General features: G+C 37.1%; 1 protein-coding gene across 1 annotated transcript in view; it reads right to left on the reverse strand.

Annotated features, from left to right (window-relative positions):
* Window positions 1-16,469, reverse strand: part of HCN1 (hyperpolarization activated cyclic nucleotide gated potassium channel 1) — a 202,580-nt gene that overhangs the window by 58,997 nt on the left and 127,114 nt on the right. Inside the window, exon 4 of the mRNA XM_064438625.1 lies at window positions 12,503-12,721. Coding sequence (XP_064294695.1) covers window positions 12,503-12,721 — 219 coding nt within the window. The remainder of the gene's footprint in view (window positions 1-12,502; window positions 12,722-16,469) is intronic.

Below are 16,469 nucleotides of genomic sequence, written 5' to 3' on the forward strand. Positions count from 1 at the left end.
CAAAGAAGATGGAGACTCCCTTTTTACAAGGAGTCCCACGGAGAGGACAAGGGGAAATGGACACAAGTTGCTCTTGGGGAGATTCCGATTGGACACCAGAGGAAAATTTTTCACATTGAGGACAGTCAACCATTGGAACAATCTCCCCAGGGAAGTGGTTGACTCGGCCATGTTGGACACCTTTAAGAATCGTCTGGACAGGGTGCTGGGCCATCTTGTCTAGACTGTGCTCTTTCTAGAAAGATTGGACTAGATGATCCCTGAGGTCCCTTCCAACCTGGGGTTCTGTGATTCTGTGAGTCTGTGATTATCTAGTCTTGAAGTATAAACACTTCAGAGATATCCTTAAGGAAATGAATTTTTGGACCTGGAGGCTTCTCTGGTAAATGACAGCCGTGGCAGAAAAGTAATACTCCAAGAAACCTTTTCTTCTCCCTTGGAATGCATCCACATAAACCTGATAGTTCCAGAGGAACGCCTGTGAGCAACAGGATATATCCTCTTGTATTCCAGAATTACGCAACTTATTCACTAGGTACAGAAAAAACTTTAAAAGTTTTAACAAGACTTAAAGATAATTCCTTAATTAGAATAAAAATGAGAAACAAGAGAGCTACAGAGCCTATTGGGGATAGAAAAGCTAATGAAGCACATTCTGCAAAGAACATATTTTAAGGAAATTTATATCTTTCTTTGAGCAAATGGAAACAATCCTTGTGATATTTCTGGTTGTGAAGAAATCTATCATCAAAATGCATCAAATCTTACCTAAAGAATAATTCTTAATTTTTATTCTCCAAAAAGACAGACAAAAAGTTCTTAGTAATAACGGTCTACTTCCCACATTTCGATGGAGGTTTAACTCTCAAATAAACGATACTGTATTTCTGTGTTGATCATTTCTGCAGAAACACTCAGGGAAAGTGTTTTATTCAATATAGCTGGGTTCATCCAAAGGTAGAGTCACAAAGCTGTAACTGCTAAAGAGAAATAACAGAACTTCTGTCAAATAAAACCTTTATTTTCTTTTAGTTCCTTCGTCCATAACAAGAAGGAGAAATACAGAGAGCTTTGGAGAAGTGGGTAAAACATCTATAAGAGGCTATGAAAAAACATGAAAGTAGTGAAAGGCTAGCAAAGGGTTCTCAAAAATTTGACAAAGAATTCTAAATTAAAAAGACCTTAGGATTACTTACATTTTCTTTGACTTAAATCAGATTTATAAAACACACATCTATTTCTTCCCATCTTACGTATTTTTAGGAGCACTCTGTTCAGCATCTGAAATTTTTGCAAAATTTACCTTACTTTTGGAGTAGAATAAAGAAGCCTTTGTTTCCATGCCAAGAGGAGCAATTTGCACTATAGTACCACTGGCTATGAGTAGATAGTCTCCCATGACTATTGTTTCACATGTGCAGTTTATAATGTAAGTCCACTTTTATTCTGAACTGGTAGTCTAAATACCATTACCACCACTGACGATAGCATCCCATTGAAAGGCTGCAGTGCAGGACCCCTGGTGAAGCCCACCTGGAACCTGCATAGTCCTGTCAAGGAGGGTCATTCCCGGTGGGTTCTTCCAAAGTGTTTCATTTTGTTTAAAAGAAGTTTTATTTTGGTTTGCTTTGTTTTGTGAGAGGCTTGGTTTTTAACCATTCAATACATAAACAAAGGGTTACCAGATCCCTTTTCATATTCAAGAATTCTGTATCTAGACCATAGAGTACTGTCCCATGGTCATAAAATTGTACAGAAACCTTCCCAAAAGAACAGTAGTGCATCCCCTGTAGAGAAAGCAATGCACAGGCTATGTGAAAAACACAGGTAACAAGCTGCTAAGGCAAGTGAAGACTTTTAGTTTATGTTTTGTTTCTCAGCTGAATGTGAAAACAGAGCCAGAAGAATTTTCAATGTATTCACAACAAATCAATGTATTGTAAAGCTGCATAGACAGTGAAATACCATTTTGAGTAGTGATAATCAAATATAGCACATGGGCTCTACAATGTTAATTCCTGAGAACTACAGAAACAGACTATTGCTTCAGCTAAAACTTCAGTGATAAGTAAGAACCTTGCTATAAATAATAACTACCTATGGTAACCTAATGACTTTTAGGGCTAAAGCAGCAAGCATGTCAAGTATAAACTGGTATTTCCTTCTGTTTTTCGTGTCTGATACTGACATTTTCTCAAACTGATGGCCTGCACAGAAGCCCTCTCTGCCACCCAGGGAAAGTATGCTCGAAGTTGCATATAATGTAAATGTTTGAGTTAAACTCTATTTTGAGCAATTTTGTGCTTTAGCCCTGATGTGACAGAGAAACCCAGGCCACCCCACTGAGGAATCGCCTTCAGCCACTGCAGACAGAGACAGCTCATTTTCTCAGCCTACTGATTGGTCCCTACTCTGTTCAGAACTGTACTGCAGACTTAAATGTCACATGCAATGGGGCATGGACCTAACGTTAATGGATATGCCACAGTACAATGTTTTCATTATTCACTTTTTTCTCCTTCTCCCCACTTTGTCATATTACTCTATGTAAATACACTGCTGCAGCCTCCCTTGGGGAGTCTTCACTTTGTTGGCATTAGTGGCACAGCATCCTTCAGAAAATGAAAGCTTTCTTCTCCTGCCATGGCAAGACTGGTGGAAGGTTTAGATGAGCATCCTATCTCCTCTAAACTGCACAAAACAGACAGTTTCTGTGGAACGCTTTGAGGAAAAAGAGGACAATGTGCTCTGCCAGATGCAGAGACTGCCTTAGACACAGGAGTAGGGATTGGCAAGCAGATTGGTAGACCGAGAAACTTTGAAAGAAAAGAAAGATGAGGTGAAAACAAGGAAGAGTTAAGGCTTATATCTGTCACAAATAATTTCTGGGTTTGGCAATGTTTTGCAAAGTTAGACAGTTCTTTGCATCTTCTTCAAATCATGAACTCTACAGAGGAAGAGCCAGTTTCTTAAATATTTTGGAAATAGAAATTTAAAACACTATCACCAATAAAGAATAATATTTTCATTTACTAAGTTACATATACTAGTGTTTTTATTGTGCCATTCCTTTTCAGTCAGTTAGCCACTGATTTTTATAGTTTTGCTATAAAATCAATGGCCCAGTATAACCCATTAGTGCTTTTAATCTCTTTTCCCCTTTTTATAGTAGCTCATTTATTTCCTTTCAGGTTTGGTTTTGTTTTTGGTTTTTTTTTTGTTAGCAAAACTGTTTGAACAGTAAATACTGTTGTCTGCCTTACAGGTGCACCTGAGAGGGAAGGGGGTCCTGTCTCTGCCCATGCAACCCAAAACCTCACAGCTGGTTGAGCAGGTGATCTGAGATGGTGTCCAGGTAACTATTACCATTGACCATTCTCACTTTGGGTCTCTTCTGTTATTTTATTTGCAGTATCCACTTATAGAAGCTACTGGTGCTCAAAGTAAGCGGGTAAAACACACATGGAAATAAAAGACTCATCTCTGTCCCTTTGCTCAAAAATCAGAGGGCACGCTAAGTTATTTCCAAATTTCTTCAAGATAAGATCGTGTACTGCCCAATGGGAGGCCCTTCTTAGCAGATGAATTTAAGGGCGATCAACAAATCCCCCATTATAAGCTCCTATGTTTATCACAGTTTTTCCTTAAAACAAACCAAGAGCCTCTCCCCCGGTGCAGTCCCAGTTCTTTAGTTCTTTCTCTTCTTCATCCTTCCCACTTCACATGATCTCTGGCTCCTGATACTTTCAGCTACTTTTTTCCTTGCATGCATACCATAGGAAGAAGTCACAGATGCCTTTCCACTAGCTCTGTTATACTGATCAGTCACCCTTTGGGGCTCTCTACCTCAATTTTCCATTGCAGCCTTTTGGGCTGCCTCTGGTGTTGGTGGTACCTCTGGCTCAGGCAAGACCAAGACCATCTTCTGATGCTGCCTGATGCTGCCCAAATGAGGGCTGAAAAACTCCTGATGCTGTGCAGGAGTGAAGCAGCAACAAAGAGAGCTAGACTCTCCTGCCAGGTGATCGCCTGCTCCTCTCACTTGCTTACATTCTCTACAAAGTCAGGGAAAAAGAAAGGCCTATGCAAAAAAAAAAAAAAAAAGTTGAAAAGGGAAAAAGGATAGGGAGGCATCGTAATTAGGCAAATTATCTCCATTGAACTCTGGTTACCAGCTCCTATCACACGTCTAAGAAACACTCAAAGACTTGCTTTCACTTTTCATTTAAAATTGCTCAGTCTTTTCTTCAAAACTTCGTAAAATTCTTTTTACGTTTACATCAAATTCTGCAGTGAAGAAACATGTTCAGCCAGCTCTGCCTGAATATATACAGGCATCCAGCACTGCCAATAATAAAAGGCAGCTGATGAACAAATACTTTGTCTAGGAGGAGATTGTAGAGATGTTTATGTGAAAATGATATCTTCCTAACCCCAATCTGTACATGAACCCATAGAATAGTGCATTTTTATGAAAAGGTTTGCTTTCATTATGTTTTCAGTAAATACTTAGTGTTTAGAAAAAATGCAATCTAAAGGTTTTGTTGACTTTTTGTTTTGGTTGCAGAAATTTGCTCCAAAAGGTAAGTCTAGTGCATTTTATGAAAACACATGGAAATAAGAACATCTTACTTTATATTCATTACTGACTCTCTGTTCTAATAGAGGTTTCTTGAATTAGTGTTACAATATTTGCCCAAGATTAGTAACCACTTGGACAAAACTGTTAATTTAGGATACAATAAACTACAAAGGACTGTTTAAAACATCCTTTGCAGAGAAAAGGTTCCAGTCTTACTGCTATCCTATGCACTCCAAAGCCTTTATAAATCTATATTGCATGTCTTAGTTACACAGATTATTATTTTTTCAAGACAGACATGCTTTAATTACTCAAACCTCAAGTAACAGGGCAAGGACAGGAGAGAATTATGATTTAAAAGTCAAGATAAAAATAATCAATCCTCCTTCTTCCCTTCCTCCCTAACAAGGCAAAGGAAACAAATAAATCTCCACAGCAAGGATTATTTTCTCACTCATATTATTATATTAGATAATATTGAGTGCTATTTCCTTCTACACATACAGGACATGAGCACAATCATTCTAGTGTAATGGGGATAATTGCTACCAGTTATATCTATCGAGTGTGAATCACAGAGATTTCTTTTGTTAAAAGGTAATTTGTGCTATATTTGAACAGAGACTTTGAAAAACAAAAGTTAGCTCCTCGTTGTTTGTTTTCTTTTCTATTGCCTTTCTTTATTAATTTAATGTGTAACTTACCCTGTGATTATTACTGTGGAAAGAAAGCAGGTTGGTTGGGTTTTTTTGTTTTGTTTTGGTTTGGTTTGGTTTGGTTTGGTTTTTTTATTTTTGTAAAAACTGGCTCAGGTATAACTTCATATCTTCACTGCTAATTTTATATAGTCATCATGAACATGGTTGAAATTGTAATGAGCTTGCTTTGCAATTTCATATGGAAAACTGTTAGAAACCTAATCCATAATGCAAGACAGCAGAACACGTTATAGGTAAATTACTCACAATACAGCAATAAATGAGAGTAAGTGCCACCTGTCATTTTAGAAGTGGGAGTCTATTACAGTTTGGCACAGGTATGATGCAGCCAGGTGGATAGCACTTGGCTTGCAGAGTACCTGGTACCGGGAGGAACTAATCGCCTTTTTAGAGATACAAGGCAAAAATAACCAACTTCATTACCCCAGCAACATTGACCATAATGAGAAGCTGAAACACAATAATGAAGTAGCAGACCAAAAAAGGAGAGCAGTCTAGTGAGAATGTTCTGACTGATTTATATTCCTCTCCTAAAGTATTACCCTTGAACTGAGCGTACTATTCAGTTCCACCTGAAAAGAAACAACTGCATTTGTTTTGTTGTCACTGTATTGCTAACGGTGAATAACTTCTGATTTTTGATATTGAGGCGAGGTGGAATAGCTTTTGTCCTTACTTGTTGCAGTAGTATCTGATATTCTTTCCCATTTCAAAGCTTGGGAAGATCAAGGTAAAACTAAGTATCATAAATATGTGCAGCAAAAATTCAGGTAATTATAATAAATGTAAACTGATAAAGGTGACCTTACAAAAAGAGAAAACAAGTGATGCCAGTGGAGGCCCTGACACAACAAATATTTTCATGTTCAATGAATGTCTATGTCTGTGCAGTCCACACTGGCTCTAGTGGCTGTATTTACATATTCATTTACATGTCTAAGGGTTGAGTTCATGATGGTCTTAATTATGCATCAAAATATTTAAAAGAACGCACACAAAAGAATCAATGTGCATGTTCTTTTAAATAACAGTATGCACCCTGTGAAACAGAATATCTGAAAAGTTTATACTCAGCTGAAGTCATGTATTTTTTCCCTTTCAGAATGTGTTGTAATTCAGCTATACAAAATATCTCTTAATAGCTTATTTTATTCTAAGTAATCTCAGTGCTTTCTATAAGGATCAGTAAAGTTCACAGAAGACAGGAATACTACATCTATCCATTTAGCAGCCTGCCACCTGATGTTTGCCAAAACAGCACAAGATGATAAAATGATTCAGAAATAATCCAAAAGTCAAGACTTCCAGACCCTTTTCTAATTATAACACACCCTGGACTTCCAAATAATATCACAAACCCAAGAATTATAACTACCAGAAACAATCCACAGATATTAGCTCAGACAATGATTCTCAGATATGCCTAAATATTTAGGGAATAATGAATTTCTACTTTGCAATGTTATGATGACTATAATGCTGTTGGCATAGTCAATACTCAGTCGGGAAGGTCCAAAATTATTTGAAACTTCTAGCAACTCTTGTACCTGATGGTTCCTAACACACTTCAAAAAATGTTTACTATTGAAAATGCTACACTGGGGCAAAGCTAAATAGGATATATACCTGTGCAAGCTGATGAGATTTTTGTAAAAACTTGCAATACTAAGACTGACAGTCAGTGACAAGAGTTTGCTTTATTCCCCTTTTTTTTTTTCCCCTTGCAGGTAGATATAACTACAGGATAAGGTAAACCATCCTTCATAATCCAAAATAAGTAATTCCTTTGGGGTGGCATGTATATTGTAGCACACCTGCACAGAAAAGATAAGATTTATCTGTCAAATGGCTCACCTCCTCTAGCAACCTGAATATGAGATGACCTATTGCTAAAATTATGCTGTGTAAGTGAAAATGGGCTATTCATAAGCAAAGAAAAGGAGCTGAGACCAGTCACAGAACAATTTTGTGTTATACCATTTTCAAGCTTTCTAAAACCAATAGTAGCATCGAAAAGCAAGACGTCCATTTTTATAAGGAATGTGAACACCACAAAAAGCTACTGAACTTAGAAATCAGTATTTCATGAGAAACTTTGCTGATCAGATCAGATCCAGGAATTACATGCTAAAACTCCAGTATTGCAAGTTCAGGTGGGTATCTAAAATGCAAGTTCTGCAATTTGCATTTTGAACATCTGTTCAGTTTAAGCAAAATTTTCAAATTTAAGCAAGATTTTCAAAGAACAGAAACTCTTCTTTATTTGTTTCACTCTATCTCACGTCTCTCTGGACTCCAGCAAGGGAAAGCTGACAAAAAATTATATTTACATTTCATTTACATGTATATTGATATTTATATTGAGCTGGTACAAGCCTAGTTAAACAGTTATGTGGTCCTGAGTTTGCTCGTCCTTTCCTATGCACTTGCATCATAACCAGATTGTGATTTCCAAGACTCCTGTGGAAATACACAAGTTGCTGATACATACAGATGAGATACTTACAGATATCTAAGACTTTACAGAAAAGTCTCCTATTCAGCGAAGTTGTACTAATGAGCATGCCAAGAACTTGGTATCTGCCTTCTTCCACCTTCAGTTTAACCACAAAGTGCCTGAAAACTAGGAAAATATGGAAGACCTGCCTCCTGTTCCACACAAGAAAATGCAGAGGCATCACTGGCTGAATGAGTGGCTACCAAGCCTTCATTTACTCTATGGCAGAGCCCCTTCACCACACCCTAAAATAACCACTCAGAGAAAGAAGCATAAAGAGGTGGTCCCCCTTCCCAGTTTCCAAAGGAAGGACCTCAGATGTCTCACTGCACAAGGTGCTCGAGTACACACCACAGCCTCATGGAGGGGAAGGGAAATGGAAACACGCCTTGGCCACTGCTGCCCCAGAACTGCCCCTGAGAGCTTGCTACTTCTTGCAAGTACATGCTGAGTGTCTCCCCATGGACTATACGGACAATCTCAATATCCAGACTGGAGCTGTGAGGGTCAGACTTAAAACCTGGTATAAGGCCTCGTGCTGGAAAACCTAAAGCTACCCTCCTGCTCTAACCCATTATTCATTTCTGAACATTTCTTTGGATGCTTAAATGAAAAATGAGCGATCTGTGCTTCAAATCCTGATGCTGTCTGTGTAAAAATACCCAATGCCCATTAGTAAGTTGCTTTTAAATTATCTTTATATGCAATTATTGCTTTTTCTCTGTAGAAGTACACATTTAGGCCCTTTTTTCCTTTTGAACTAGACTGATTTAATGAAAGAGGGGCTAAATGACCATAAATTAACAGATAAGATAAAAGCAGAGTATAGGGTTAGAAGATGTCCTTTGGGACACTTGAATCTGGGAATTCTTTCACAGCTTTAATAATGATTTAACATATCTTCTCATGAGTGGGACAGCATCTACTATATGGACATAGTTGTCATTTTTTTCCTTTTCCTATGATATGTACACAGTAGAATAAAACATATTTATGCCTCTTTACTACTTGCAATTGTTAAAATTGCTTGATTGTTTTTTATATTTTTGAAACCTTGTGTGGTTTTCTGAGTTGCTTACCAACAGAGAAAAATCAAAATACACAAAATGATAGCATAATGAAAATGGATCTAATAGCTGACAATTTATGAAACCAATTTAAAAATCTTTATGAGCATGAAACAATCTGTATGGTAGTACAAATCTTGCCTCTATTATCTTGTTGTGACTTTGTTCCCGGTTATTTTATGCCCTCGACAGACTTGAACAGAGGAAATACTAAGCTGTCTTCAATCAAGATTACAGTGACATCCACAGCATTAGGCGAACATCTTCCTATTAAAAACTGCCAACATCTAAAGAAAGAAATATTTTACTAATGATCTTTATTTAGCTCCTTGTCAAGTGACTGTTCATTTGGCTACTTTATTTCACACTAGTTTGTTAACAAGTTCTGCATATGCGTTTCTGATTGTTTCAAATAAATGTTGCCTTTGCAAAGGCAAATGTCTTTGACAAGTGGTGACTTCCTAGATACTAGAAAATGTCAAAGGAGTTATCATGTAAAATATTACTTTAGTTTGCTACTGCATTCGTCTTTGACTTATATGAAAGATGGTAAGGAGAGTGCTAAAATGCCACTGATTCATTGATTTGTTCTGTCCTTTTATAAGGTAGAATGGTTTGTCAGACTTTCTTACTGAAAAGGGAATATGGATTGAGTATACCTGGCTTGGACATGTCTTTCTGCTTTGTCAGATATTGGGCCTTCAGCCACTGATACCACGAACTGATGTATGTATTCAGGCTGTGAGGTGTTTTTCTCTGAGAACAGTTCCACTCAGTTCAGCAGAAAAACACCTGAACTTCCTCAAAGCGACCAGAATGTACCAATGTGTACTTTTTTGTAGCATTTCTTGGTATGTGATTTTACTGTCCATCTTCTACATTTGACATCTTATAATCACTGTTAATTTCCTCTGATAAATAATGTAATTGGCCCGTAGCAATAAACACACGGAGCAATATTTGCTTTCTTTACCATACTTTGATTTCTCTCAGCATGCAATGCTTGGCACACATCAAATTCTTAGCTGGTACTCTTAGATGGCGTTTGATGTATATGGCTTAATGAAAGCTCTCTTGTCTTCCTGTGTTTATTTCCTCCATTTTGAATTATGCCTGTTCTAGTTTTGCATACCCTGAGCTTTGGGAACATCTGAAAGAGGAAGATATGGTGATTTCAGCAAATATGTCACTCCTATCTGCTTCCAGTGTGAGAAGGACCAGAATTCTCCTTCCATTAGCTGCATTCCACAGATACATTTATGAAATACTATTTTAGCTGCAGCAGAAAATATTATCAGAAAAAAAAGGGGGTAAGATTTTGGCATTAAGTTACTCCAAGAAGAAGAAAGAACAACCTCATTCTTCATCTCCACAATCATTCTATGTTGCCTAGCAATTCCTGTTAATTAAATTTTCTGTAACTCTTACAAAGAAAACAATGGATCCAAGAAATACACAATCCTATATATGTAAGACTAAAAAAAAGAAGTTGATCCTAGCCTTTAAGCCCAAAAAATCAAAACAAGTCACAGCCTCCTGAATTTTCCAATTTTTTTAATTCCATGAGGGAAAAAAAAAACAATGCACCAGCCAAAAATAGATATTTCACCATATATATTAAAATTCTGAAACCTGTGGCTGGAGATTTGATTTACCTTTTGCTCAAGTCTCAGTTAAGTGAAATACAAGCTATTTTTATCTGTCAATAATTTAGAAAATATGCTGACAAAATGGGTAGCAAAAACTGGTCTTTGAAATACTCATTTATCTAGCTTGCAGAGTAAAGAAAAATATACAATATTCATTAGCAATATATAGTAATGGCTTGTAATTCTTAGGCTATAATCAAAGACTTATTTCAAAATATATGATTAAACTATGATAAAGCAATGGTCAAGAGTATACAAACATACCAGTATAGTTGTTGTAACTGATAATATATATGATTTCAGGGTCTCAGAAATCAGTACAAAAAATTTCTTAAATTAAGGCATCCTTTAGCTCTAGCCCGTAATAACTGGCATACAGATGGCTGCCAGAAAAAGAGAAACATTTTTCTAAAGCACAGTAACATGCAATTTCTGGCTTATTTCTTCATTCCTGATTGTCAATGCCATGCTATGCTTTTGCCTGTGATGTTAGGAAACAAATCAGAAGTAAAAACAAAAAGAAGAATGAAACTGTTGAGAACTGCAGGAACTGAAAAATGCCAGATATTTCTATGGCAATGTTTAATAAAATGTGTGCATAAAAAACAGAGGGAAAGAAAAGTTTTGTTTGCTGCTATGTGACAACATGAGAAATGCAATACCACTTGACTGCTGCCAGGTTTTCATTTACACCAAAAACGCAAATTAAACTGGCTTTACTCAACAGAGTTTGAACTATACGAATATCTTTGCACATGTACTATAGTTCTGATGCTCAAAACATCGTGTTATCATGCTGCAGCCAGCAAGGTCTAAGGATAACAATTAAGATGAGGTTTCAGGTGGATGGTGACATTTCTGCTGATTTCATACATCTCTGTGTGTGTGTGTATGTTGACCCTAGCCTCTAGTGAAACTGCAGTTATACTAGGTTTAGGGTTTCCTTCTCTATGTCTTCCTTCATGTCCATGCTTAAGATGTTTCTGCCCCACAATGTCCCATTTTGACAAAATTACTTCCCTTTCAGCTGGTAGAACAGACCCAACAAGCCAGTTAGTTTGGGTTACATGACCTACGAGGATTAGCCTCATGACTTTATGCTGAGATGAATTAGGGGGTTTCCCATGGTCACTGACTGAGCCCAGATTTTTAGAGGTTTTAATGCTCACTCATCCTCTGCTTCTAAAAGTCTCATTCTCACGTATGCTTCAAGATAACACCGTGTGGGCTTTCTTGCTTGAAAACTTCTGTTTAAAACAGCTGTGAGATTAACGGATCAGCCACTGGGTAATTTTTCTGTTAGTGGACTTATGGCTCAGCCTGTACTTCTCCCCATCTCTGATGTATTGGTCCTGTTGCACCTTAAGCTTAACAAAACTGAATGCAAACTCTTTTTCTCCTACACATCTCATTTCCTCCCTCTTTGTCTACTTGTAAAGGAAACACCCCAACCCTTCTTACTCAAATCTTTTTTGAGCACTTCTCTGAGGAATTTCCAAACAAAACTAATTGATTTGGTCTGGTGCTCATTTAAAGGCTATTCTTTTGACATGCTCAAGTTATCCCGAAACTGCAATCCAAAGGAATGACAGGAAATTGTATAGACACACCCAACCTACTGAACTCAAGGTGCCTGTTCAAGCTACCTAGATCAAATACGTCAGAGAGTAGCACAGAGGTACAAGCACAATCTGAATGAGGGGATGGAGATTTCACAGAAGATTTTACAGAATTTAAAGCAAGTTTCACATCCAAGATTTCATTCAAAGCATGTGACATGCAGAACCGTCTGCTCCCTAAGGAAGTGGGTTCATGTAGGAATACGTTGAGCCTATGGCATGTTCTGAATTCCTTCATGCTCAGTGAAACCTGCTGCAAGATTCAGATGCTACTAGATTACTTTATGTAAACTTATACAGCCTTTTCCACAGCTAAATCAACCCATTAATCTATTTCAAAACGTATGGAGTTATGTTAAAATGAGTTACCTTTTCTTGATACTGTCGCCGTGAGGAATCAAGAGACTGAATGAGGGCAGTGGCATGACCAACAAACATGGCATAACAAGTCGCCCCCACGATCATACTCAACATGGTTATCCAGAGGTCGGACATGCTGACGGGGGCACGGGCTCCATAACCAATGCAGAGCATATGGCTCATGGCTTTGAAGAGTGCATATGAGTACTGCTTTCCCCAGGAATCATTCTGCAAGAAAAGAGACAAGTAACTGAGCCAGCAAGCAGCTGAAGGGAAAAATACCTTTGTACCTGTATCGTGGGATCATGGATTACTGGCTTTGAAAGAGCAGTCTGGTAATGTGTCCTCTGTGCATGAGAAGAGATATTCCTTCTGAATTAACTGTTAGTTAAAGTGTCAGAGATCCTGCCAGATAATACTTCGCACAGTGAGATGAAATAAAATTGACTATTTTTAATACATGATTGTATTCTTAAACTTGGGTGTTAACCTAATTACAAACAGACTAAAAATCAGTTTTATTTTACAGTCCATGGCGTATGGTTTAGAAAAAGCTGAGCACGCAGACTTATCAAGTGCAAGAAGGCAGTATTTTTTTTAATATGCATGAACACACCCCTATGGCCCCACTTCTTTCTTTTCAGAATTGTCTGTTTTAATGTATAACCGTATTTGATCTTGCCAGCTGTTTCACTTCCCAAGGACGGAAAATAAGCTCTCATTTGTTGTAAAGCCTGCTTATCCTGTTTTTTCTTGTAATATTGTGTTTATACCAGAAGCATCTCCATTCAAAAGAATTCTGTAATCACAACAAACCTATATCCATAACCATGGTCTGTTAAACACAGCTGAAAAGAAAAGGCAAATACCCGAGTCCTACATTTCTGACATACAGCTACCCCTTCCCATTCTCTCTGGGAGATTAGAAGGAACCCAACACCTCACACAAAACCTTTTAAAATTGCAAAGGTGTTGTCAGCATCTTCCCTTTAGCTTTACGTAAAAATAGCCAAAGGGGCTGTTCCCAGAGAAAAGCAGACTCTTAAACACATTCCAAAAAGCCCTGGGACTCCTTGTCAGATTTTTCTATTTCCCTTGCCAAAAGAATGAAATGAGAACAGTTTTATAGCTGTTCATCATCCAGTGCCCAGAAAAACAAATTGTGCTTGGAGGGAGGCAGCATACATGAGGAAACACTGTATTTACCACAAAGCACTGAGAATAATTTCAGAAATGAAGAAGTGAAGAAGGAAGAACTTGGATGACACTAGTAAGATTAGGCAGTTATCCAGCAGAGTGTCTAAAATACAAGACCAAAAATAATAATCCTGTTAACATAAACAAATCTCCAAATCAGCAGTAGCATTTTTATATAAAATTTACATATGAAATATCAATATTTGTGTGTCTCTTCCACCCATACAAGCTTTACTCAAATGCTCGTTTCTCAAAGAGCTTCAGGCTTGCTGTCTTGCCATTTAAATGCCAAGGTTACCAACTACTGTTGTGCTTTTCAACTATTAAAATACATTTTCTAGACTCCTGATCAGCTAAAATAACTGGTGACAGGGAATAAGGTAAAAATTCTTGGATTGCAGATGACATAGTATTTATTCACTAACATAATAAGTTACAAATTAATGGTTCCTCTGTATTTATACCTGTTTCACTTTCTAAATTAAAGCTTTTCAGATTTGTGAGCTGTTTTTGTCTTCAATGTGAAAATTTTGTGTTGTAAATACTGCTAAGGAATAGGTTTTCAATGTGTCCACTTAAAAAAATAAAAGAGATCTTAGACTGCTGGGAATCGGTGGAGGGGTTCACTGAGTAGCGACGAAGTAAGTTTCCTTTTGTTTTGGGGCTTTAAAAAATACTCAAAAAATACACGAACTGAGGAGTCTTCCCTGAAAAATCTCCAGTTTGGGATCAAGCTACCCCCCTGGAGAGCACAGAAACTTCTTGCTGTCTGGGTCAGTGCAGGTATTTCAACGCAAGTTCCCCGCCTCTCAGGAAAGCAGCTTACAGCAACCAAAACACAGTCTAGTTTGAAGGACTTTCCTTCCAGCTGGTATCAATCTCCTTTGGGTGCAGATAATTAATAAGGGAATAGTTAGAGACCCATACCAAATTCTTTAGCTGTTGCAGCTTTATATAGACTACACTGGGGAAAACAATAAACTGCCCGCTGGAAAAAAAAAAAATAGATCTGCTTTTTAAGGCTACAAGTAGCATTATTAAAGCCATAATATTCAAGAGGTTGTAAGATCAAGAGCTCAGTTCCTGCAGGGCTCCATGCAGTGGATCTTGCTCCTAAATGGTATTTTTAGCATAACTATTATAAATATTAAATAAAAATAAAAGCTGATCTCAGTCTGGTCTGTAAATTTTTTCTATCATATGCTTGGTGTGATAAATCTCAAATAAAATTCTTCCAGTAAAATGATATTTTTACATCAAAGTCTTTGAGTTAATCTAAATGCTGGTTGATTTTATGTCTTGACTGAGGTCCTTTCCAAGTCTGTGAATTACAGGTTTTTTCACAAAATACCATTGTCTTTAAGAAAGAACAAGAAAGTAGGAGTGAGGAGAAGCAAGAAGAAACAACATACACGATGGGCTTTCTACTAAGTACGTAACAGGGTGAGTGAAAAATAAATTAAATACTACTGGTGAAGTAGTACCATGAGCGAATAAGTGACATGTAATGACAGAAGAGAAATAACTAAAAATGTACAACAAAATGAACAAATACATTTTAAACCACATATCCACCTTTACATATAAGCCAAAGAAGGATGCAATACCTCTAACAGTCATGACTGCATCTGAATCCAGACTGGAGGTGAAAGCCACCACAAAGGGACATTTTGTTATACAAGCACCATGAGATATTACTATGTAGCTTGTGATAGACAGGCTCGGCACATTTCAGACATTTCAAAATGGGTCGCACTGAGTAGCTGGTCCTCAGATGGACTGAAAGGTTTTAGCAGAAGGAGAAAAAGACCTGGTGAAAAAGCCTGACAAAACATTTTAATCCAACTTGGATTTGTCTGAGGATTTTGTTGCTGAAAATTCTTGCCAGTGCTTTTTTGTTTGTTTCTTTTCCTTAATAATCAATCAGTTCTTATAGAATCAGTTGCAAACATCGGTCCTTTTAGGTTCTATGGGGATTTTTTTAAGATGGTGCTGAACAAATACCCTTGTGGAAGGTACAAATTTCAGTACAGTTACCTGTATTGTTCAATGATTTATTCTGAATACAGAAACCACTTAAAAAGAACGTTTGTTCTAACATAAAATCCTATAAATCATGTATGCTACTATCAATATTACTATATGAAATAATAGTAATTATTACTTAATTATTTTTCTACTTGTGTTGTATAAGCTAAGGGTTTGGCAGAAGCAACTCTAACTTTGTTTCAATGTGAGACGTTGGAATCTTCCACAACCCCATTCCAAAGTGCTGCTCCTTGCTGTAAAAAAGTGAGGAGTGGCCATTCCTCTGCTACTAGCCTGGAGAGTGTTGGTTTTTAATAAGAAGCATTTTTGCACTTGCATCATAAGGAGATTTTTACAGAACATATTCACAGATAATATCCCTGAGTTAATAAAAGCCTATCCTACAACATAAAGAAGTCTGTGTTTACATAGTCAGCTTTTCTTTAATATAACAGTTAAATATTAATATTTATATAAATTAATGTTAAATGTTTCCCTAAATGGCCATAATCTGGTTTTAATGTATAGATTAAAAAACCCCAAAACATAAACCTCTATGAGTTAAAAAAATCTCCTACCAATCCGTAAAAAGGGATATTTAATTACTTAGTTGACAATGAGTTGATCACTGTTCCAGATTAGCAGTAACCGGTTTAAAATGTTTTAAATGAAATGACGTTAATTTGGAAAACTGTAATTGTGAGAAATACCACAGCTGTTTATCCAAGGATTGATTACATAATCTAGCTTG

Source organism: Phalacrocorax carbo, chromosome Z, assembly GCF_963921805.1.
Source record: "Phalacrocorax carbo chromosome Z, bPhaCar2.1, whole genome shotgun sequence".
In the NCBI taxonomy this organism is placed as follows: domain Eukaryota; kingdom Metazoa; phylum Chordata; class Aves; order Suliformes; family Phalacrocoracidae; genus Phalacrocorax; species Phalacrocorax carbo.